We start from the raw sequence: 23295 nt of genomic DNA on the forward strand, positions 1-23295 counted from the left end.
TCAAGCAGTATAATTATTACTGTAAGAATAACAAGTGATACTGAAAGTATAGAAGTAAGTTCGTTTTACTTACATAAATAATAGAAATACTTGTGTCAAACAAATTGAAACTTTGTAGAAACCAGTCATATTAAGCTATTCTCTAATCAAGACCACAGGTTTTAATGAATGAATACAGCATTTTAACTATTAAAAAATAATTCAAATATTTACATATGTACACAAGGTAAGTCAATTTCAAATGATTTCATCATTTGTAAAAAAAATGTCTTAGATTACTTTCGTAGCAAACAACAATGAAATGCAAAAAACAATTAAATTTCAAATATATATGTATATAACTTGGTTTTAAAATAAAAGAATTTTTAAAGTGAAAAAAAAACTTCGTATAATCTGAGATGACAGCAAATAATATGAGGGCAAAAAACGAAGTTGATTTTGATTTAACATTCAATTTTATCTAAAAATGCAAAGAAGTAATAATTTTTAAACTTTTATCAGCATTAATTTTAAAAACGAAGATTTCTTCTTGATATTGTGATTACAAGACAATGAATAACAGCAACAGAGCTAAGGCATTAATGACGGTTTTCTTGTTGCCTGTAGGGTTGTGTATTTTACATGGCATGGAACATGTGAAAGGAAAATTCAAGTTAGGCAAAATAAACAACTTTACAGACATAGAAGCAATCTTAGGAAATTCATCCTGTGGTTAATGAGTTCAGATTCAATACTTTGAGGAAAAAAGGCGCACAAATATGCAGCAGTATATAACCACACCTCATTAATTTCACTTTTTTGCCCAGATAATTGGCGGAAAAATGCGAAGGGAATTAGGGCATTTAGTTTTGATATGCCAAAAAAAAATTTTTTTTTTCATTTAATCTATTTTTCCGGAATTTTTGTTACTTTCCCGAAATTCACTGACATTTCCCTGATTAATAATATCCCCCAACTTTTCATTGATCTGTCGCCACCCTGAATTTTCCAGAGTTTTAATAAAATTAATGACATTCTCTGACTTTTAAATAATTTTTTTAATCAAAATAAAATTCCCTGATACTTCCAGGTTTTCCCTGACCAGTGTATGCTAATGTAACAAAATGCTAATGAAACTGAAGCTTTCATTTTAGCTTGTAAAAATTTTTATTTTTCATTCAATAAAATACAGATTGGAAATGACAATGCAACTTTACCAATAGAAAGAAGTGAAGTAAAACATTTCATATTCCAACTATTTATATTCATTTTTACAAAAAAATAAATAAATAAACTTTACATGTACAAACTGAAAGCAAAAAGACATTAGCAGTATTTCTTTTGGGAAAATATGCAATTCCTGATTGCTAGATGAGCAAATTTTATTAGTTATGAAACACACAAAAAATTCTACTGATGAATGATTTCTTGAAAAACTAAATCAACTGAAAATAGTTAATATTTTTTTAGTTTAATTTTTTCTTGAAAATTTGTTTTTATCTCTAAAGTATAACAGCAATATTTTAGCCATGAATACACTACACCAAGAGCACAGTAAGTAGATATAAGCATCAGTGGAAGAAATGGTAACTTCTGTTCTAGTTGCAACATTTTTGCTCCAAAACTGTAAAATACTTGTAACAAAGCTAAGCCTCCAAAGTACATCTTTTCCAATGTCGAAGCAGCAGGAGTCTTCATTCTGAAACGTTTTAACAGAGATAAATTCTATAGACTAAACATCCTCATGATAACATATTGTTTTACCAAGAATTGATTTTTTTTCAATAAAAAGTACTTCATACTTTTATACTGCGTAAAACCCAATGCTGAAAAACTTCATTAAAAGTAATCCTCAGTGATAACACAAAAAAAAAAATGCACAAGTACTGATGTGTCTAAGCTCTTTATCCAACTTCAAATATTACCAAAAAGTTTTTATTGAGCAATGGTACCATTTTAAAATATTTCTGTTTTAACTCAGTAGAAGTAGAAGCATGATGGTGGATTCAAAAGAAACTGAATTGATAACATGTGGCCGTTTTTGTGCAGGTAGTTAATATTTTTTTATGTAGGCTGTTTTCTTGAACTTCCTGTTCGCTTCTAATGAAATTATCATGGCAGACTGAAAGGTTAGATAGTGTTTTTGTAATTTTACTTCTTGCTTGAAAAATCAGCAATTGAAGCTTGGTAAAAGCTTTAACTGGGTTATTTTTCAAGCCTTTCTCAGGTTAGTAAGATGAGTTTTGAAAATCATGTTCTTATTTTAATGATGCAGATATTATAAGCACATCTTTGTAGAGGGCACTGAAACAAAATTGAAAACCCGAAGTGCATCAACTCCAGGTATGTTTCAAATAAAGACTAGACAATTGCATAAAATCTACTGAAAACAGCTTTGGAGAAAGCACTTCTCCACGGAAGAGTTTTTTTGGAAGCTCATCAAATGTTTCAACAGGCTTAGCTTTCCAATTATTCAAGGGGAAAATGAGTTTTAATTATCATGTCATTGTTTTAATGACTTGAAGGCTGTAAATGCATCTTTGCTGAAGGCTATGGATGAAATTTAAGTACTCCAGAACTCGTTGGACTACATATATAGAAAAACAAATGTGATGACCAGCAATAGGCTCTGGGCACTGCTAGGCTGGTCCTAGTCAGTTCATCAGTCCCCAATGGAGATCAATGGCCCTTTTAAAGCTATCCACCTTGTTGCTCATTACAACCTCTTCTGGAAAGCTGTTCCAAGTGCACACAACCTTACTTAATTCCAAATTTCTGGGTTCTTTTGAAATTTGAATAGTTCAAAACAATGACCCTCTATCCTGCTTTCCATGCAAAAATTTAACCTATTAACATCTTTCATTTTAATAAATTTAAACAACTATATCATGTCCACTGTGACTTTCCTTTGCTCCAGGCTATACACATTTAGACTAAAAGTAATAATAACCATGGAATGCCAAAATTATAAGAACATGAATTTTAACAAGACAAGTTAAGAATGTTACAAGTTTAAGCACAATTTTTTAAAAGTTCAAGAACTTTAAAAAAATTGTGGAATTTCAAAAACACATTTTTTTACTTAAGGAAATAAAAAATTCATTAAAAATATTATAACGAATTGTAATAAATTAGATGTGTAGGAAGGTATTTTACTTACTGATGTAACTGACTGAGACTAGAAAATGTATATACTGCATGAAGTAAAACCAACGCAATCTTTAAAACTGTTTCTGCATAAAAAGAAACAATACTATTAAAATAATATCAATGCTTAAAACTCATTACTCAAACAATAAACAAAAATTTGATTTCAGAAAAAAAAGTTTGAATTTGAAAAGACCATTTTGAATGATGGATTAATTTATGACTTCATTTTGTCTTCAACCAGAAAATATTTACAGCATAACAGTGGTAGATACGAAGCAAATGTTATTCAAAGATCTCTTTACTAGAGAAGAAACTTATCATATGCAACAGAAAAAGCGTCATAACAGGAAAAACCAAGCTTAAAAGAATAAAGTGAAGCAGTGTTCCAGTACTTTACTCTTTTAATCAGCTCACAATGATCATATTATTCTTGAAATTATCCTAACAGATAAAAATCTTTACTAGTATAAAATTATCTTAAGCTCTTTAAAATTTTGAACATGTAATGCATTTTGTTTGTGAAGTTTGCAAGCAGAAAAACTTAACACTATTTAAATGTTTTTCACCATTATCAAAAGAAAAATCTAATGTGGATGGCAGTGTACTTACTTATAAAAACAAAGGATGCTTTTTAATAACTCAAAACAATGGGTATGCGTCCTCATGGACATGCATTATGCTAGAGGTCATACTTCTCAAGGGCATAACATTTTAGATACTTTAATTTTAATGTATCAATAGATGTATGGTAAACATAGAGACTGGTACTACCGAATGCAATTGATGAGTAATGTTTTGTTAAGTGTCAGAGATCTATAAATGCATATTAAAAACCATATGTAACATGTACAAATAACTAAAATAAAATATAATAAGGCCTTAGAGTGAGTAGAAAAAACATTTTAGCTTATAACATCCATAGTTGATGAGAACCAATACAGATAAGACTGGTTTACAGACATTCATTTTACAAATATTGACAATTTAACTTTGATTCTGTCGGAATCTCACTAAATGTTGCATTAACTTGACATCACAGTCAACATTTCATTTTGTGGTCAAATTTGTCAAAAGGATGGTGCCCAAAATTGGTGACCAAAAACTTGCTATTGCAAAATGTCAACAATTTATGACATCATTTCAGTCATTGAAATTAACATTGATTTGCCACAAAAAGCATGTAACGACCCCTTTTGAAAAATTAGAATACAGTCGACGCTCGATATAACGACCATCTCCGTCCCAGAGAAAAAGGTCTTTATAATGGGTGGTCGTTATAAGAGGTAGAAGTTAAAAAACATATATACATGCATCATGCATGTTATGTTGCTCTAATCAAGTTTGCATTTTTTCAAAGATTCCAGTTAAATTCCTAAAGTATTTTTTATCATAGACATTTTTTTAAAAATAATGGGTGAAAAATACTATGACCGATTTTAAAGTAGAAAATATGCGAAAAAACTGATTACATATTTAAAAATCATTTACTTAAAAATCATTTATTTTCTGAAAATAAAATCAGAAACACTTGTTTGCCTTTTTAACGCACATGATTTTTGCAAAACACAATTTTCCATTTCAGTTATAGATGATAAGTAGTGTGCTTTTGAAAGAACATTTAAAATTCCCTTGAACATTCAAAACTTTTCACACTAGAAACTTTGGTCTCAATTCCTTCTTCATCTGATCATGATACATCAATTAATTTTTGTGCACAGTATCGAGAAATAGTTCATCTTCTGACAGATGCTCAACACATGCTAAATCAGAATTGATGTTAGCATAATTGTTTTAGTTTAACTCTTCATCCAGTTCCATTTTCTTAAAAACATTTTACAGCATTTCATCTTCTTCATCGAAATTTTCATCTTGGATTGCCTGACTTCAGCAAGTTGCTTTTGCATTTCAGCAGTAGATTCCAATTCCTTTTGCTTTTCAAAATCAACATGATGAAAGCAATTTTTGAGGGTCTTTTCTGAGACTTCATTCCATGCTGCTTCAGGGAGATGCAAAACTGCCAAGATCTTAAAATCCACGTGATCAAACACCAAACTAACATAAAATGTGTCAACCCCTTTTACTTCGGAATCCGGAAATTTCACTTTATATCCCCTTTATTTTTTCTGTGCTGTTTTGAGTAGTACTCCCACCCCCTCTCAAAGTTGGATTGAACACTGAAGACTACATGCAGCTGTCTGTAAACAGTTATCAAGATCATTTCAAGCTACAAATTTGCTTTATTGGAAAAACATCGGAAATAGTGCTCGCTGAATTCGGTCGTTGTATTGGATTAGAAGATACAGAACGGTCGTTATACCGAAAGCAAATTAACATTAAGTTCATAGGGACAAAATTCGGGCTTTTACCACTGGTCGTTATAATGGAATGGTCTTTATAATGTGTGGTCGTTATAATGAGCGTCGACTGTACTACCAAAAAGGGAAATGAACAACTACTCTACACATGAAATTAAACCTTCTACAGCATAATGTTTTTGAGTTACGCAAAAAACATACATACACACATATGAACATACAGTTGTGTAAAGACTTGTGATATTGTTTTTAGCAATGGAGGCAGTGAGAAAAAAGGGATGTAAGTGCCAAAATTAAAAGTTTGGAGATATCCAGTGCCAATGGTAGGTGAACCTCTTCTGTTTTGGAGCAAGAGATAGTATTAGCAGTTTTGGTAAATGCTGCTATATAGCATGATTTAGAAAAACGTTTCAATAAAAGCCCATCCAGAACCGGGACTTTGAACATGTTTTACGCAAAACTTGAATATGTCTACTTGCATCTTTTTGCTTCTCACTGCCTCAATTGGTCACCAAATATTGGAAGTGATTTAATTGCCATGATGCAGTTTCCAACTGGTGGCTATGGCCGGCGTCACTCAATTAAACCGCCAATTCAACTTGCTCAGCACTGTCATAGAAAATTTGTCATTGAAATAAAGGTGCACTAAGAATTTCTACAAAGGCACTACTAAATACAACATGCCTGCATGGAAGTTTGCAAGCAACTGATGCCTGGTGCAATTAGAAGATAAGATCTCATCCATTGAGCATGCTTGGTGCATGTATGCTGGGAGTAAGTCATAGTTGAGGCATGAAAAAATTGTTCTTGATACCTTTCAACACACCTTGCAGAGAAGTTAAAATGTAAAAATAAAATAAATCTGACTTCAGCAAAGTTAAAATCTAACAAAAGGAATACCTCCTTCTTTATGTAGCAAAGGAAGAAGAGAAAAATGTCCAACAACTGATAAAAATGCATACATCTTAGCTTCATCCTCAATAATAACAGCAGGAATTCTAAACAAAGTAAAGAATATTCAGCATGAAAAAAAAAATCTTACACAAAATGCATAAAAAAAAAAACATGTTCAAAAATATTTTTTAAAGTATAAGAAATATAGTTAGTAGTTTATAGTTATTCAGTAAACAAAAACATTGAAACTTATGTAAGTTCTATCAACATTTTTGAGAATTATTTTTATGTGTAATAGAAATGCATACATGATACAAATTGCCTGAAAAGATTTTGTTGTTGTTGTTTTTAACATACAATGATGGTAAAAAATGTAATATTTCTTTAAAAGAGCTACATCATCATCAGACTTTTGCAGTTGTTGGTTTTGTGAAAGATTCAGTAACACATTTAACAAGGAATATAAATGAATACACAAAATATAATCAAGTTACCAGCTAGCAAAAGAAATGAAATTTTATTTCTCTAAATACAGAGCTTAGACTACAACATTTCAAGGAGAGGTGCACCAAAATCAATTTGACAAAAATGAAATCCGTTTTGCTCAACTCTCAATTGGATACTTCAGGATGATTCAGCTTTGTGGCATTGACTGTTAAGTAATTACAAATTTCTTTGTTATGCAGAACATTTTCATTTTTAAAACAGGTTTAGGAGTTGTTTTTTTTAACTGCAAACAGACTACAAAACAAAAAAAGTTTACATGGAATCAAGAGTTTCACTTCGCCTGAAAACCTAACATCTGTTTGAAACAATCTGTTTGAAAGAAATGAGCAAAAAAGTCATAGAAAATATGCCAATATAATTTTGACAATTACAGGAGTAACTGATTCAGGTATGGTAATATGAACTGAGTAAAGAATACATTCCAAGACTTGTCTAGTCTACGCTCTGCAAATGTAAAATTATCAATGAAGCCAGATGAGGTACAATCAGGTTTAAATTATAACTCAATTATCATTTATATTAGTTTCCTGAAAACCAACCAACTTTTTGTGGTCAAATAAAGATTTTGAGGAATTTTATTTCTGTACTTTTGGCCTGTATTTAGCACAGGGGGTGGGGGATCATTACATGTCGAATGTTAGAAGGTAACATAATTTGATTTTATACATTGATTTCTGCCATATTTCTTAATTGCATTACTGAATGCTTCGTAGAACCTACAATTGAAAAATAAAGAGGGAGAGGGGGGGGGGGTTGCTGTGGTTTCTATACTACAAAACTCAGAGCCGCTAAAGCCCATGTGAGCCAAGACCTATTGTGCTCATTTCAATTTTCGTGAGTGAGGGCTCTGGGTTGCAATTCAGATGTTCCGGTTAGGTGGTCAGCCCAACGCGGAATCCCAGTGTTTAGTCCCCAAGCATATTTGATACTCATTTCATCGACCCACTGAAGGGATGAAAGGCTGACTTGACTGTGCATAACCCAGGAATCGAACCTGGTCCTGCGATCACAAAGCTTTACTACTAAGTCTGGTTTGGGTTCTATACTACCACTGTAAAACATTCAGCAAATTTAAAATTGTAATGAGTAAAAATTACAACTGAAAAAAAAATTTAAAATGTTAGATTGAAATTTTTTAGTACATAAACAAAAGAACTAATCCTGGAAATCCTTATTTGTAGGAATATGATAGCATTGACATAAATAATGAATACTTACGTCAAGGGTAAAATTATTAATAAAATAGCTTTCTCATGTACATGATATCCAAATAAAAAGCTGCCAAATGAACAGAGTATAATGCTATTGATAAACACTTGAGGACTAGCAGATTTTTTCCATATAATCCAACCTACAGGCTTCAAGGCAAAAAATTAATTAGTGAAGTATTAAAAAAAGGAAAAGAGAGAGAGAAAAACCTGTACAATACAAAATAAAACTGGAATGCATATGATACAACTAGATTATGAAATTGCAATAATTATGAAAACTTTTCAACATGTACATTTCATTTCCAATTAAAAAAAACTCATTAAATTGACACTTCAAACTCATTTTTATTTTGTATTTTTAAAAAGTTATTAAATAGTTAAATTTAATACTATACTTTAATATACTATGCACATGTACTATGCATACAATATACTATGATATTTATACACCCATTAAATCTATGGAGCGAAAATAACCAATATCCACTAGTCACCGAATGGTTGCTGCAAAACTGACGATAACAGGTGGGAAAATAACCTTTTTTATTTTAACGATAACTACTAATGCCATCTAACGAAAAAAAAAAGAAATATTTAATGTTAATTTCAATAACCATCAGCACAAAAAATTTAAAAAAAAATTAGGGCATTCAAAGTGCCCTACAAAGTCTTTTAATGCAACATTTCGGCATAAAATCTCAAAATGTCAATTTTTCAGTCAGGTGAAGGGAGATCAAAAAATTCTCAGAAAATATTGTGATTTTGCAGAATTGTTACTATACTCAAAAGGCACGTTTTCTACATACAAGCTTATGGGAATTTTTAAAAAAAAGTTTTTTCACTCCATCCTACTGTACGTATTCAATTTTCTGACATAAAGCCAGACTTTTCAATCATTATCAATGAATCTATTTCATTCAGTTACAATTGTAAATAGCTATATCAATTTCAGGTGAAAAACATTTCTTCATAAATAAGTTGAAATTTATAAAAACATTCAAATTGAAGGTAGCATTCTATATTCATACAGATTATTAATTATTTAAAAAAGTTTCCATTGGGTACATAGTTAACTAGTATACCACAGATATGGGCAAACATGACATGAATATAAAAAGGTATTTGAATGTTCTTGATTCTCATTTAATAAAAATATGCCAAATAGTCAGCATGGTTTAGCTTTGAAAAATATGATTAACTCCTTGAAACTCAATCAGCATTGCTCTGTATTTCTAAAGCAAAAAATAATCATGATAATAACAAGTTGCTATATACTTAGAATTGCAATTTATGATTTTAAATATAAAAGGATCAAAATTAGGAGACAGCAATTAGAAATCCAATAAATTTCTAGAAGCTTCACATATTGTGACTTACAGCAACTACAACATGAATATTTATATTTATTTCACACTGTTCACTAAACAGAATTACAATTCTATTACAATAGTTTGGATCCCTCAACACAATAAGAAAATATTTTCAAATGTTTTGCATTTATATTTTAGACAGAAAAAGTATATACATAAAACAAAAAAGTAAGACCTTTTAAGGGCTTGAAAATCGGCTTAAAATGAAGCAGTTAAATGCTAAGCAAGGGTGAAGCAAGTTTTAAAAATGTGTGAACTTTATTCTGTTATCCTAAACAAAGACATAAAGAAACATATGTAGATCAATCTTGCATGTGGGATTTCTTTCCTACTACATTTTACATTTTTTTTTACTTTTTTTATATAAAATGCTTGAGAAACATGAATCTAAATTTTAGCTAAGTAAAAATTTAATGGGTAATCAATTTTGATGTGAAAAATATTTTTTCTCAACAAATGCTAACTATATGTTTGAAGATACTTCAAAATACAGTAGGTGCTGCTTAATGTGATTACTTTCGGACAAATACAATTTGATAACAATACCCGACTGATAACAATAACTGAAAAGAATCCAGAACACACATTTTTTTTTTTTTTTGCAACCGCAAATTAAAATTACAATCACTCAACTAAATGCAGTTTTAAATTATAAATTACCAAATTAGTAGAATGGAAATAGCCGAGTCATAAAAGGGAAAATTAAAATATGCAATTTTTAAAAAACATAGTATAGGTGAAATAAAGTATGCCCATTTACTCCTGTATCTTTTCCCCAGATATTAGTCAACCAGTTTCAAAGAGGATTCAACTTCACCATCTTTTCCATCATGGCTTTGCTTGTTGTTCAAATTTTCATTTAGCTTTGCTTTTTTTTCAATCTCATCACGATTCTTTAATAGAACTTACGCAGTAATGGCTGGGAAATTTTTAGATGTGCTGCAGCATTTCTTTGTCTCAGCATGGGTAAATTGTCAAAGCGTTTTAAAATGAGTATTTCTTCCTTGACAATAAAATCATTGCTGTTTGACCGTATAAAGTCAGGGCCTGATTAATGCACGGTCCGGCGGGTGCGCGGACCTGGGCACCACAAATTTAGGGGCACCAAAATAGCCTAGACTAAATTCACTTACTTCCTTTTTTTTTTCTTCTTTTTAAGCTCATTTTTAGTTTTCCCAACTTTAAGGGAGAGGAGGCTCAAAATTTTTTTAAAAATCAGCTCAAAACCTCATAAAGTTAAAAACATTTCGCGTAAAGAGGCCATTGTTCCTTAGTTCTGGGATTTCAAAATAATTACTTGGATGATGTAGATGAACATTTTCCAGAAGAATTAATAAACTTTCAAATTTTTGCAAAAGGTAACCCTTCTCCCTGGAAAATGTTTAAAAAGGATAAGATCACTAAACATTACACATACATTCCCGAATGTGGATTCAGCCCTGCAGCTTCTTCTTACCTTGCCTATCAGCAGCTGTTCCAGTGAATATTCCTTTTCATTTTTGAAAAGAATCAAAAATCATTTGAGAAGCTGCATTTCTCAGGATAATTTACAGGCATTTTCCTTATTGACCATTAAAAATTCTGTGACATCAAACATAGATTTCGATTATTTGATCGACAGCCAGATTTGATCGGCCTCTGTTAAAGCCAGAAAGAAGCCTTTTTTAAAAATGTCAGAATTAGTAAGTTTTTTTCTTTTTTTTTTCCAGTTTTAAATTGTTTTTCAACTTTTTTTGGTCTTAAGGTAAGGCAATTTTAACTGTGATTAGTATGGTGACTATCAAGTGTTCGGTATTCAAATCCCAGGTTTCCTTTCAAATGTAGTAATGTTCCTTTAAAATGTAGTTTCTAGTATATTAGGTTGCTAGTATTGAAACATTGACTTTAAAATTGTGCGGATTTTCTCATGGGGGGGGGGGGACACCAACATCTACTCAGGACCTGGGCACCAGTTTGGCTTGATTGGGCCCTGTATAAAGTGAAGTTTTAATGGCAACTGGACAGGGAGAAAAATTCTTCTGCTTTTCTGAAAGAAGGGAACTTGTTTTCCCGGAAGCTACATTAATTCTCTCAAGGTGGAGCTACATTAATTCTCTCAAGGGGGATCACCATCTGCAACCACGGACATGTTCAGTGACAGAAGTTTTGCCTTTGCAAATGAAAGGCATCGTAGGGGAGTCTATGGTCACTGAGAACAAACTTCCTGTTGTTTCCTTCCTAGAAAAAGTTTGCATTGTTATTGAATAGCACAAAATGCCACAGAGAAAGTTCTTGTCAGGGTTTGCCTTCGTATTTTTGTTGGTTGAGGAACAAAAACAGGGAAAAATGGAAAGTTTTTGAAAAAGTGATAACAATAAACGAAGACACTGATTACAATATCCGACTTTTTTAACATGTGTTAATATAGAAGCGTTTCCGGGCTTAGTGATTCTGATAATATTAAGAGGATGATAACACTAACCGTGATCACATTAAGCAGCGCATACAGTATTATAAATAAAATGCACTAATAATTCAACTTACCACAAATGACAGTAGTGCTAACAAAATAGTAACAGTAGGAGAAATAGAAAAGAAAATAAAGGGTTCACACTCCTGCACCAAACCTTGAGTAGAACAAGCTTGAAGATTTTCCTGCTTATAAAAGCCTAATTTGTAAACTGTAACAAAAATATTCTTCTCAATATTATCAAAATATAAGTGTCAATGTTGACATGACAGTTACAGTTAAAACAATGATTAAAATAAGTAAAATAAATACACTGAGTATAAAATAAACACTATAAACATTGACCAAAGTCAAGTTCCTAAAAGATCACAGAAGTAAAAGTATATCAAAATAAATGTTGAAATTAAAAATTAAAAAAAAAAATTTAAGCTGAAGAAACTTTCGCAGAGAATGGAAAGGACTTAAAGTAGAGAGAAAAAAGGAATAGGGAAAATAATGAAAAATCAATTTGATGTAATACAAATCCATATAGTTGGTATTGAAATTTGGATAATTCCCGTACTTTATCATTAAGATTCAAAGATATGTTATTTTTTATGTTGTGTTATATGAAGGAGTTTTGTTTAGATTACACTATTTTAAAACGAAAAGTTCATAGTTTTTGATGGTCATGTCAGGTTAGCAGTGGCGACCCCTGCCTTGAAAAAGTGAGGGAGTCAGATCATGGTGAGATATTAAATATCATGTTTATGTCTATGATTGCCAGTAGAGTGGTGTACTTTTGATCCCTGGCTTTTCAAAAAAAAAATTAATTTTAAAAAGCAATATTAATCTAATATTTTTAATATTAATATATTTTTTTAATTTTTTAATAACAAGTTATCTTGAATGACTAAAAATAATTTTATTTTAAGTAAGGCCAAATCACAAAAGTGATTTAGAACAACTTTCTCAAAAACTGCAAAATAATTTTGCGACAAAAAAAATTTCAAATGACTTAATATTAAAAAAAAAAATTTTTTAATCACTTGATTTAAATCATGCTGAGTTAAATCAACAAACCCTGTTCAAATAACTAAAAATAGGGATGCACTGATTAATCAGCAAGAAATAGTAGTCGATGACACACACACGCAATGACAACTGTTTACAATTGGTCAATTTTTATGGATTAATTGGCTGGAGACTTTTTTTTTTTTTTAATTAAAATCACTTTTGCCGAGAAAAGAAAGTATGCTGAATGAATTTTTTACAGCTGCCAATAGTTTTGAACTGTTTTTGCCCTGAGTTGTTTTAAAATGTAAAAATTATTGTGATGGGAGAATAATACATCAATACTTTTTTCAGAAACAAAATGCAAATGGATACAGGGAAATTTCAAAATAGATCTGAAATGTTGAAGGGAAAAGGAAAAAACAAGACCTGACTTTGAAAAGAAAAATGCCATTTAGGGATTTGCATCAAGAAAGGAACCAAAGCCCTGAGTAATTCATTACTAAGTGGCAGGCACATGCGGTGGCCCAAACGAGTGCCCAAGCAGCTGTAATGTCCAATTGTCTTCATATTATTACTTTATAATATCTTTTTTGTAATTTATCTGTGTTTTCTGAGTAAAGCGTGTTAGTTTCAGTAACCATTATGTTGAATAGAACATTTTTTATGCTGCAAAAACAAATATGCAATACAAAAAAATTTAATTACAAAAATATATTACAAATGCATATTAGCAAAACGTTGAGAAAACAAATAATGACTGAAACTGGGATCAAAAATATGCAGCGTTATAAAATACTACTAAAATACCATCAAGTTTAGAGTTTTTAAAAGCAAATACTGCATATAATTTAACAGCTCATTTATAAATGAATTTCATTCTTTGTTCATTAGCAGTAAAATATTTCATTACAGAATCGAAAAAAGTGTTGGGTGAGTAGTTTTTAAAAGAGTACATTCTAGAGATGTATTTCTAATAATAATAGCTAAAGCGTGAGTAACAATGGGAGGGAGGATGGGGGGGGGGGGAGGTCTATGTGGCACTGTTTGCAACATTGAAATTTTTAGCGGTGGGATGCTTTAAAAGCCTTTATTTTCATTCGGAAGGTGTGCTGGTGCCAACGCTTATGGGGGTGGGAACCCTTCGAAAATATTGGACAATGAAGATCAAAGATCAGCATTCTGTGAAAGAGAACAGCTATCAACCATCTTGGAATAAAAAATGCTCCAGCTACCAAAAGCCATCGCCCATTACCATCGTGAAGACAAAAATATCCACCATCAAAATGACAACAGCAAGCTGAAGTGAAGTTAAAAAAGACCAAATGAAGTTTTCAAAAAGGTATTAAGGACTTAAAACAAATCTTAGTCTAAAAAACTTCATCTTTTCTCAAAAGGTTGTTTAAAATTATTCAAAATCCAAATAAAGTCAGAAAAAAAAACAGAGAAGACACGGACGTCTTTTTTTTTTCGAGCCAGCCAATTTCAAAAAAAGGCAAATCTGTCGAATTTGACTCAAAAAAGGCCAATCTGGCAACCCTGCTTAACCATGCAGGGACCTGCTTGCTTGGTTTTGAATCTGAAGAAGTGCCAAAAGATGTCTCTTATCATTGGAAAAGAGGGAGGGCGTCACCGTGTTGTCATGGCAACAACCCTTCATTTCTTGCTGTGCATGAGCTGCAGTGTTGTTTTCACTTTTCTTGCCTGGGGATACGTTTTCCCGGGAAATCCCCATTTAAACGATAAATAAATGTTTTTTAAAATTATTACAGTGAAAGCCAAGATTAAAAAAAAAAAAAAGCTTACAATTCATAATTCCTGTCAATATTATAAGCATACAAATGAGAAATCAAAATTTATTTTTGGAGTGCCCAAGCTCTGCTTGGGCGGATTGCATGTCACTACCAATTGCCTAGATATTTGAAAATAAAACAAAATTCAAAATATATATATAAATAAATAACATTGTTTCTAAAGCTGGCAGCAATCTTTAATAACAAAACCTTGAATTTGTCAGAAACAAATTCAGTTTTTTTTTTTTAATTTTATTCAAACATATATAAGGAAAACTTGTGTACTAATATAAATAATTATCTTGTTCAAAAACTAATTATTTATGAAAAGTAATATTACAAACAAAAAAAAAGAAAAATTAAGAGAATTTTTTATAAACTTGGGATAAATTGAGCCTATAAAATATTAATATCAAGAAGTTTAAGGTGAAAAATAAATTACAAAACACTAAGAAGTACACTAAAATAATTACCAATGAAACTCAGTAAGCGATCAGCAAAATTGTATAAAGCCCAAACGTTAGGTGCCCAGTAGGAATGTGTTAACCCACGCTTCACAGGAAACAACCTTAGAAGCACCTGTTTTGTTTGACCCTGTAAAAAGGTAAATATTTTCATTTTAAAAGCAAAAACTCAGCATTGTAGGTTTTTTTTTTTTTTTTTTTTTTTTTTTTTTTTTTTTTTTAAGTTGAGTATCATAAAGAACATGTTCATTCAAAAAGTGCAGAAAATCTACATATCTTCTCCCCTCCCCAGGGGGGGGGGATCTCCCATATCGCCAGGGTGCAGGCCCAGATCAATAATTTTTATTATAGATGACGGATTACCTTCCCATTGGCTACTAGTGAGATATGACCAATGTGAGGGCATATTCAAAGGGTTAACTGCCTTCAACTCTGTTATGGCTAGTCAAGTTCTCTCTGTAGTTTCTTAGAGACTAATAGTCTGTTGACTAATTTGCATAATGGTTTCAGGAAAGGTAAATAGTATGCTTCTAATTTATTGCATTTCTATGACAATATTACCACGGATTTCGATAAAAAAAAGTTTGAAGCTGTAGTTGGTATTCATTTTCAAATTGATAAGGTACTGCATGTTGCTCTACGAATCAAACCAGATAATGTAGGAATAAGATGGCTAGTACAAAAATGCAAGATTCTTTTTCACTTTGGATTAAAAAAAAACATTTTGGGGAATCGATTAACTGTATAAACTTGAGAAGTAAAGTTTTTCGGTGCCAAAAAACATTTCTATAACAGAAAGATTTTTAAAAATAAAATTAAGTTTTAATAATTGCATGAATTAAAGATTTATTTAAAAGAGGTAAAAGCTTTTATAAAACCCAGTGGCTCAGGGGTAGCGCTTGCACTCCCACGCTACAAGCCCCCGGGTTGGGCATGGTTGACTCAGACGTTCATCCCTTCAGTGGGTTGATAAAAAGATTACCTAGCGAACTTAGGAACCAAACACTGGGCGTTCCGCATTAGGCTGACCACCAAAACGGAACATCTGCCTTGAACCCCAGTTCCCCTGGTCAGGAAAACTGAGTTGGGCACAGTAGGCTTGGCCATCGCAGGCTGTTGTGCCACAGGGTTGGGTTTAGTTTGGTTAGATTTTTTTAAGTTTTTATGCCTTAACATGTCATGAATAGAATTTAGAAACCACATTAATAAGTTATTCACACATACACAATCTAAGTTATGTACCTTGTTTAAATTTTCTGATCTTACATCAATGTCTGAAATTTACTTTTGATACTTAAATTAAAAGGTTCCATTTGCACTGCCAAATAAAATCTTGAAAGAAATGAATAAAAAAACTAAACTCTTTAAAGATTTTTTGCGTACTAAGCCCTCTGAAGATGTTAATAATCCTTAAAATAGAAGCTGAAAGTATTCCAAAATTTCAATTAACAACTATTGAAGAAATTATTCATTAACATTTATGTAAAAAGAGCTTACTGATTCTTTTCAGGTGATTGATTGACATTACTTTTAACTTCATTAATCAGCTCATTTTCAGGAGTAACATTTTATTGACTGGACAAAAAAAAAAGGATGTGGACCCCATGTTGCTGTTTTATATGTCAATTTACACATTACCTGCCATGACTACATTTTTACTTTTTATTTAAATTCACCCAATTTTAATATGTTACTTTTGTTAATTCGAACTTCACCTGGTACCAGAGGAACTTTTCTAACTAAACATTAGTAGTATGCTATAATGTGTTAAACAAACTGTACTTTGCTTTATAATTTAAAAGAAATAGATGCAGGTATGCACGGTAGCCAGTAGATAATGTGTTAAAGAAACTACTTTTTTTCAACATTTGAAAAGAAATGGATTCTTCTATGTATGGAAGAGATTGTACTGCAAAATGCAGTTTAAAAAAATAAAATAAATGTTAATATTTTTATGAACTCTTGAGACACTTTTTCGGCACACATATTATCAAATTATAATTACATCTTAATTTTATTTAAAACATGATATAATTATAAAAATAAGGTATAAAATAAGCAAATTTAAAGTAACATAGGCTAAAATAACTTGCATATTTCAAAATGATTGAAAAAAGGTCCTAGTCAATTAGTTCCCAATGAAAATCAATGGCCCTCTTAAAGCTATCTATCCCCTTGCTCATTACCACCTCTTTCAGTAAGCTGTTCCAAGTGCCCGTGGCTGTACTAAAGAAGTAGTTTTTCCTAATTTCCAGGTTAGCCTGAGATTTGAATAGCTTGAAACAATGACCTCTTGTTCTGCTTTCTGTGCAAAAATTTAATCCATTAACATCATTCATTTTGATAAATTTAAACAACTGAAACATGTCCCCTCTGACTCTCTTTTGCTCCAGGCTATACATATTAAGCCTATTAATTCTGGTATCATAATCTAAATCTGAGAGTCCCCTTACTAGTCTAGTTACCCTTCTTTGAACCCTTTCAAATACAGAAAGATCTTTCCTCAGATAAGGCCACCAAAACTGAACAGCATACTTCAAATGAGGTCTTACTAAACTTCAATATAAAGGCAGAAGAACCTTCATAGATTTTTTTGAAATAGATCTATTGATAAACAGAAGCATTCTGTTGGTTTTTTTACTTGCAATGCTGAACTGTTGACTAAACTAGAAGTCCTGATTTATTAAGATATCCAGATCAATAGCATTTTCTGCTAGACTAATGACTGAACCCTGTAAACAATAACTTGTACGCTTATTTCCGTGACCTAAGTGTAGCACTTGACATGTCCCTACATTAACTGCCATACTCCACTTATCCACCCACTTATTAATATGATCTAAATCCTCTTGAAGCTGTTTTACTTGTTCTTCATTTTCGTCAGCCCCAAATTCTTTTGCAAATTGTAAGAAGATTTTTACCAAATGGCAGAGAGAAGAGAAAGCCATTTGTATAAATTTTTATGATTATTATCAGTAACTGTTTCAACATAGTACCAATTTCACCCTGTAACCATATACAACTCATACTTCTGATTTACGAACATTGTTTATAAAAAAAGAGGATTTCCTGAAAACAAATATTTTGTTTATTTGAAGAAAATACTTCAAATAAACAAAATATTTAATTATGCACAGTAAAATAATAGGTAATAACATTGTTGTACACAAATACGCAAAAAGAAAATGTGTTCTAATGTTCAAGGCAAACACCTTTTCAATGTAAAATCATAGCTTATGTAATTACCAATTTCCTTATCATCACTACGATCACACATGCCATCAGAGAATTAAGCTCAAAAGCACTTTTGATACTTTTAGGATCAGAATTGCTGATGAAATTATTGCTTTTGATTCTCTGTAACATGACTTCAAATTTACTGAGTAACTAAATAAAGTGTTGTAAAACAAAAGGTTTTGGATAACTTTTCAGTGTTAAACTAAGATATTAAAGAAAAACTATACCAAATAAATAAAAGGTCCAAATGAAAACAAGGTAGTAACAATCACAACACTTCCTAGTTTTGTGATTTTCATACATAGACACTTATAAAAATTGACTTCATCTGTAAAATAAAATGAAATAAATAAATAAATACAAATTATTTTGGCTTTATTTGATTACTACAAGGAAAGTATTTGAAATTGAAACTGATAAGTAAAAACAACAGTCAAGACAGTAATATAACTAATTGCATATCAGTTTAATTTCAAAAAAGAGAAAAAAAAAAAAGAAATTCCTAGAAAATTTGAGTCATTGCAAGTTGATTCTATTGTTTGAAAAAGCATGCAAAATAAAATATAATAACAGTTTTAACATGTGCTGAAAGCAAAATATCATACTATGAAATGATAGTACTTCTCTCAAAGCATAAAATATTTCTATTTAGATTCCTAATTATCAATTGTTAAAAACTCAAAGTAACATATAATTGATTTATATTTATTTGAAAAGTTTCTTTCTACTTAATAAGGCTTTCAGGAAAAAATATGAGAAGAAATTTGATGAATAAGAAAACAAAATCCCTCTAATTTCATACAAAAATCATGATAAAGGGCGTATTGATGTTATCATCTAGATCAGCAGTTCATAAATTGTATTCCACGGAACTTTCAGGGTTTCTGGGAGATAACTCAATGATTCTGCAAAATTCTATATTATTCTTTTAATTCAAATTATTCATTTCAATAATCCATGAAAATAAGGTTTGCGAGCATAGGCGGATTTAGGACAGAGTTCCTGCGGGAGCAGGATTTATTTTTTTTTCGAGCAACATTTTTATTGCCCCCTACTCCAATGGTTTTTTCTGTTTCCTGTGATGCATAAGTCCATGCTTTACTTTTTTGTGTGTCGTTTTCATTAATGTGTGTTTTCATGCTGTCCTTTTTGAATTGACCTTAAGAGAGGGAGCTGATATCAAGAGAGTGACGCAGGGCTCCTTTTTAAGTGGGAAATAGAATATCTCCAATTTTAGGGGGCCGGGGGTTTCTCCCCCGGAGGAAATTTTGTAAAATGGATATAAAATTCTGCATTTTGAAGCCTTATAAAGGTTAATTGGATAGACATAGAAATTGATAACTAGATTATACAGTTGTACAATATTGTTCTAACTTTGTAAGAAACAGCTTTGAAAAAAAAAGAAATAAATAAACTATAGATTTCTCATTACAACATCCTTTTTTTTAATTATAAGTAGTGCAGAAAATGAAAAGTAATAGAGGTTGTGTATCATTTTTTTTTTCCTGGCTAAACAGATTAACAATATGCAGTACAAGTAATTGGAGCCCACTTAGCTTAGGCTTTTAAAAGACTTATTTAATTATTTTCAAGGACTCTAGCACAATTAATTTATTTAACGCACTTCATTTGTACTTTTCAGTCTCTGATATTTTAGTACTTGATTGTAAATGGTACAGTCCTGTTCTAACTTTGTAAGAAATAGCTATTTTAAATTTAAAATAAAAAATCAACCATAGATTTCTCATGACAACAACTTCTCTTCAGTTGCAAGTGGGGCAGAAAATGAAAAGAAATAGAAGTAGTGTGTATTTTTTTCCGTGCTAAACAGATAGACAATATGCAGAAGAAGTAATATAAAAGCAATCAATACAAAAGAATTTTCAAAATACTGCATTCGGGATTGAATAAATAGCAAGATATGAAACATGGGAGTCACAAATTTTTTTTTCAAATAATATGTTACAAATGTAAGAACCATGATTTTTACATTTTTAATACAGGATGTGGCAAGGAGCTGAATTTGACAAATTTAGGCATTCCTTCCCCTCTATCATTTGTTAGAAATTTTAAAATTTAAGGTTTGTAGCCACACGTTTTTAAATATTCAAGTTTTTTAAGCACTTAAAAATGAAATTAGTTTTTTTAAGCAATTTCCATTTTTTAAGGAACGAATCATGAATATTTTTTTTGGGAGTTAGGGATCCACTTCAAAGCAGGGGCCCTAAGCAATAGCTTGTGTATCTTATAGGCAAATTCGGCCCTGTTTGTAATTCACACTTACCTGCAGATTTTTGCTTGATTTTTTGTAATTTTTACGAAAACTTGTTAGTTTTTACGGTTAAAGGATTTTTAAGATTTTACCAATCTTTGTTAGGTTTTTATAGACTTTTATAAAATTTCAGCATATTTTTCCAAAACTTTTGATGACTCAATTATTTAGATTTCAATACTGACAAGGACTGACTCACTTAGACTTAGATGATTATGAATTACCTTACTTTTTATACAGTATTTATAAAGTATGTCAAACTGTCCTCTCCCTCTAGGCAAAAAGATTCATTTAATCACAATACTCTGAGAACTGAGATTTATTCCGTTTGCGACAGTATTTATTTTCTGCCTCTCTCTCTCTCTCTCTCTCTCTCTAGTTCAAAATAATGAATTTAGACACATTTTCAGCACCCCAGTGACAGCTGTACTATTTGTATTTAATGTTCGTTTTTTTTTTTTTCCTTTTCCCCCATCAGAAAAGGACATTCGCTTTTCTCTTCATTTTCATTGAACTATTCAAAAAAGAAAAAGTCATGATTTTTTTTGTTTTAAGATTTTGGAAGATGTGTTACTATATAAAGTCCTCCCAAAACTGGGGGGCATTGCCCCTATGCCCCCCCCCCCCTTTAAATCCACCCATGCCCTTCTAAACTATTCAAAAAAGAAAAAAAATATATTTTTTTTTTACATTTTTGGAAGATGTGTTGTTACTACATAAAGTCCTCCCAAAACTGGGGGGGGGGGCATTGCCCCCTCCGCCCCCCCTCCATAAATCCGCCCATGTTTGCGAGAAGCATTTAATCTATATATACATGTATTTAAAATAAACAACAAAGAAACTCAAAATGAGCTGAGAATTAAAAACCTACTCATAGTCAATTTAGGATCTTTGATTCTGTCCGTACAAGAATAGACACTTTTTTTAAACGACATATGATTCATCCTTGCAATATAAATGTAAAATAATGGCATTGTTGGAACTCTGGTACACTTTAAAAACTGAATATTATCAACTGTCATGATAAAGGGTGTCCGCACTTTTACTATTTGCAACATTTATGTATGTAATGGGATTCTTAAATTATCCATCAAAAAAAAAAAAAAAAGAATATCACAGCAGACTTGATTTTAAACTTAATAAAAGAATTCCATTATCATTCATGAAACTTAATATTAAATACATTTGTGACCATACATTAAGAACCATTCATTTCATTAAAATGCACGCTAACAAATTTTGTTTCAAAGTTAGTTTAAGAGATTTTGTGTCAATTATTGATTTTTGAAAACAATAAACATTAAAACTTCTTTGACTTTTATGGAAAGTAAACAATTTTCAGATTGTTGCATTAAAATCATGCAATGGAAGAAAAACCAGGGGTCCAATAAGAAAAATGGATCGTTAAAAAAGTTCCACCTAAAAAGAAATTAAGAAACTCTGATCTAGATCAAGTATCATTTCAAAATTAAAAAAAAAACTCTTTACTTCATATACAGTTGGATCCTGACTTACGCAAGGGATGCGTTCCAAGACCCCTTGCGCAAGTCAAATTTTCGCGTAATGGAACAATGTAGGTTAATTTTCTTTATAAGCATACCCAATTATTATTCATGTGTTAACACTCCTCAAATTGCTTCAAACAATTTTGTAAGTATATATTACTGTATCCTTTATAAAGAACTGACTTCTTACAGTACTTTAGAAAAAGCGTTACTATTTATTATAAACTACTGCTGCAACTTCACACGTAGGTCACAGATGGGTCACAACGGTCGCTGTGACTAGGGTGCGCAGTTGGGGAATGGGCGCTAGGAGACCTGGGTTGCAACTTTGTCGTCAGGTGTCATCACTGACGTCGCACTGTGTATGTCAACGTAAACTGACACTTGCAGTCACTTCTCTTGCTGCAACTTCACACGTAGGTCACAGATGGGTCACAACGGTCGCTGTGACTAGGGTGCGCAGTTGGGGAATGGGCGCTAGGCGACCTGGGTTGCAACTTTGTAGCCAGGTGTCATCACTGTGACGTCGCACTGTGTATGTCAACGTAAACTGACACTCGTAAATTGCGGCCACCTGTCTACGATATCACTTGTGACGCACACGAGGGTCACAAAAGTGTCTTATTTTGGTCACTGTGCTATAAGGGTTATTTTAGATTGTATGTCGGGGTGGTCACATACACATCACATTTTGATCACTGTGTTATTAGTTGTTAAATTGTGATGTCAACATGAGAGGACAGTGACGTGAAGATAGCGTTGCACAACAGTCACGGATGGGTCACATCTTGTCACTGTTCTGCAGGAAAGTTTTTAGAATACTTAAATTTTTGGTTTTGGTTGATTGTGTTCATGAGAGAATGATCAATTCACGGTCTTCAGTTAGCAAAAAAAAACTTTTTTCATCAAAACACATTAAGGTCACAATCTAACTTCTCCTCAATGTTGCATAGTGACTGCCAGTGGTTTTCCCATAGGACCGTTCTCCATATACGCCTTATAATCTCAAACATTTTTTAGACATATAGCGTATACCCTCAAGCTTCAAAAAAATTCATATTATGACATATTATGTATATGATCACTTGCAGGTATTGTGCGTAATGGATTACCGGGAGCATACCCTCAGAAAAATTGATGGGAACATCACTGGTGA

The 23295-nt window shown here is 31.5% G+C and overlaps 1 protein-coding gene across 1 annotated transcript in view; it reads right to left on the bottom strand.

The window, feature by feature from the left end:
- Positions 1-1135: 1135 nt before the first annotated feature.
- LOC129218020 (probable dolichyl pyrophosphate Glc1Man9GlcNAc2 alpha-1,3-glucosyltransferase) overlaps positions 1136-23295 on the bottom strand; it is a 36548-nt gene continuing 14388 nt past the window's right edge. Inside the window, 7 exon segments of the mRNA XM_054852231.1 lie at positions 1136-1678; positions 3140-3212; positions 6345-6442; positions 8064-8203; positions 11950-12086; positions 15135-15255; positions 18590-18690. Of these exon segments, the coding sequence (XP_054708206.1) occupies positions 1435-1678; positions 3140-3212; positions 6345-6442; positions 8064-8203; positions 11950-12086; positions 15135-15255; positions 18590-18690 (914 nt within the window). The 3' untranslated portion in view covers positions 1136-1434.

The sequence above is a fragment of the Uloborus diversus genome, chromosome 1 (assembly GCF_026930045.1).
Source record: "Uloborus diversus isolate 005 chromosome 1, Udiv.v.3.1, whole genome shotgun sequence".
In the NCBI taxonomy this organism is placed as follows: Eukaryota; Metazoa; Arthropoda; class Arachnida; order Araneae; family Uloboridae; genus Uloborus; species Uloborus diversus.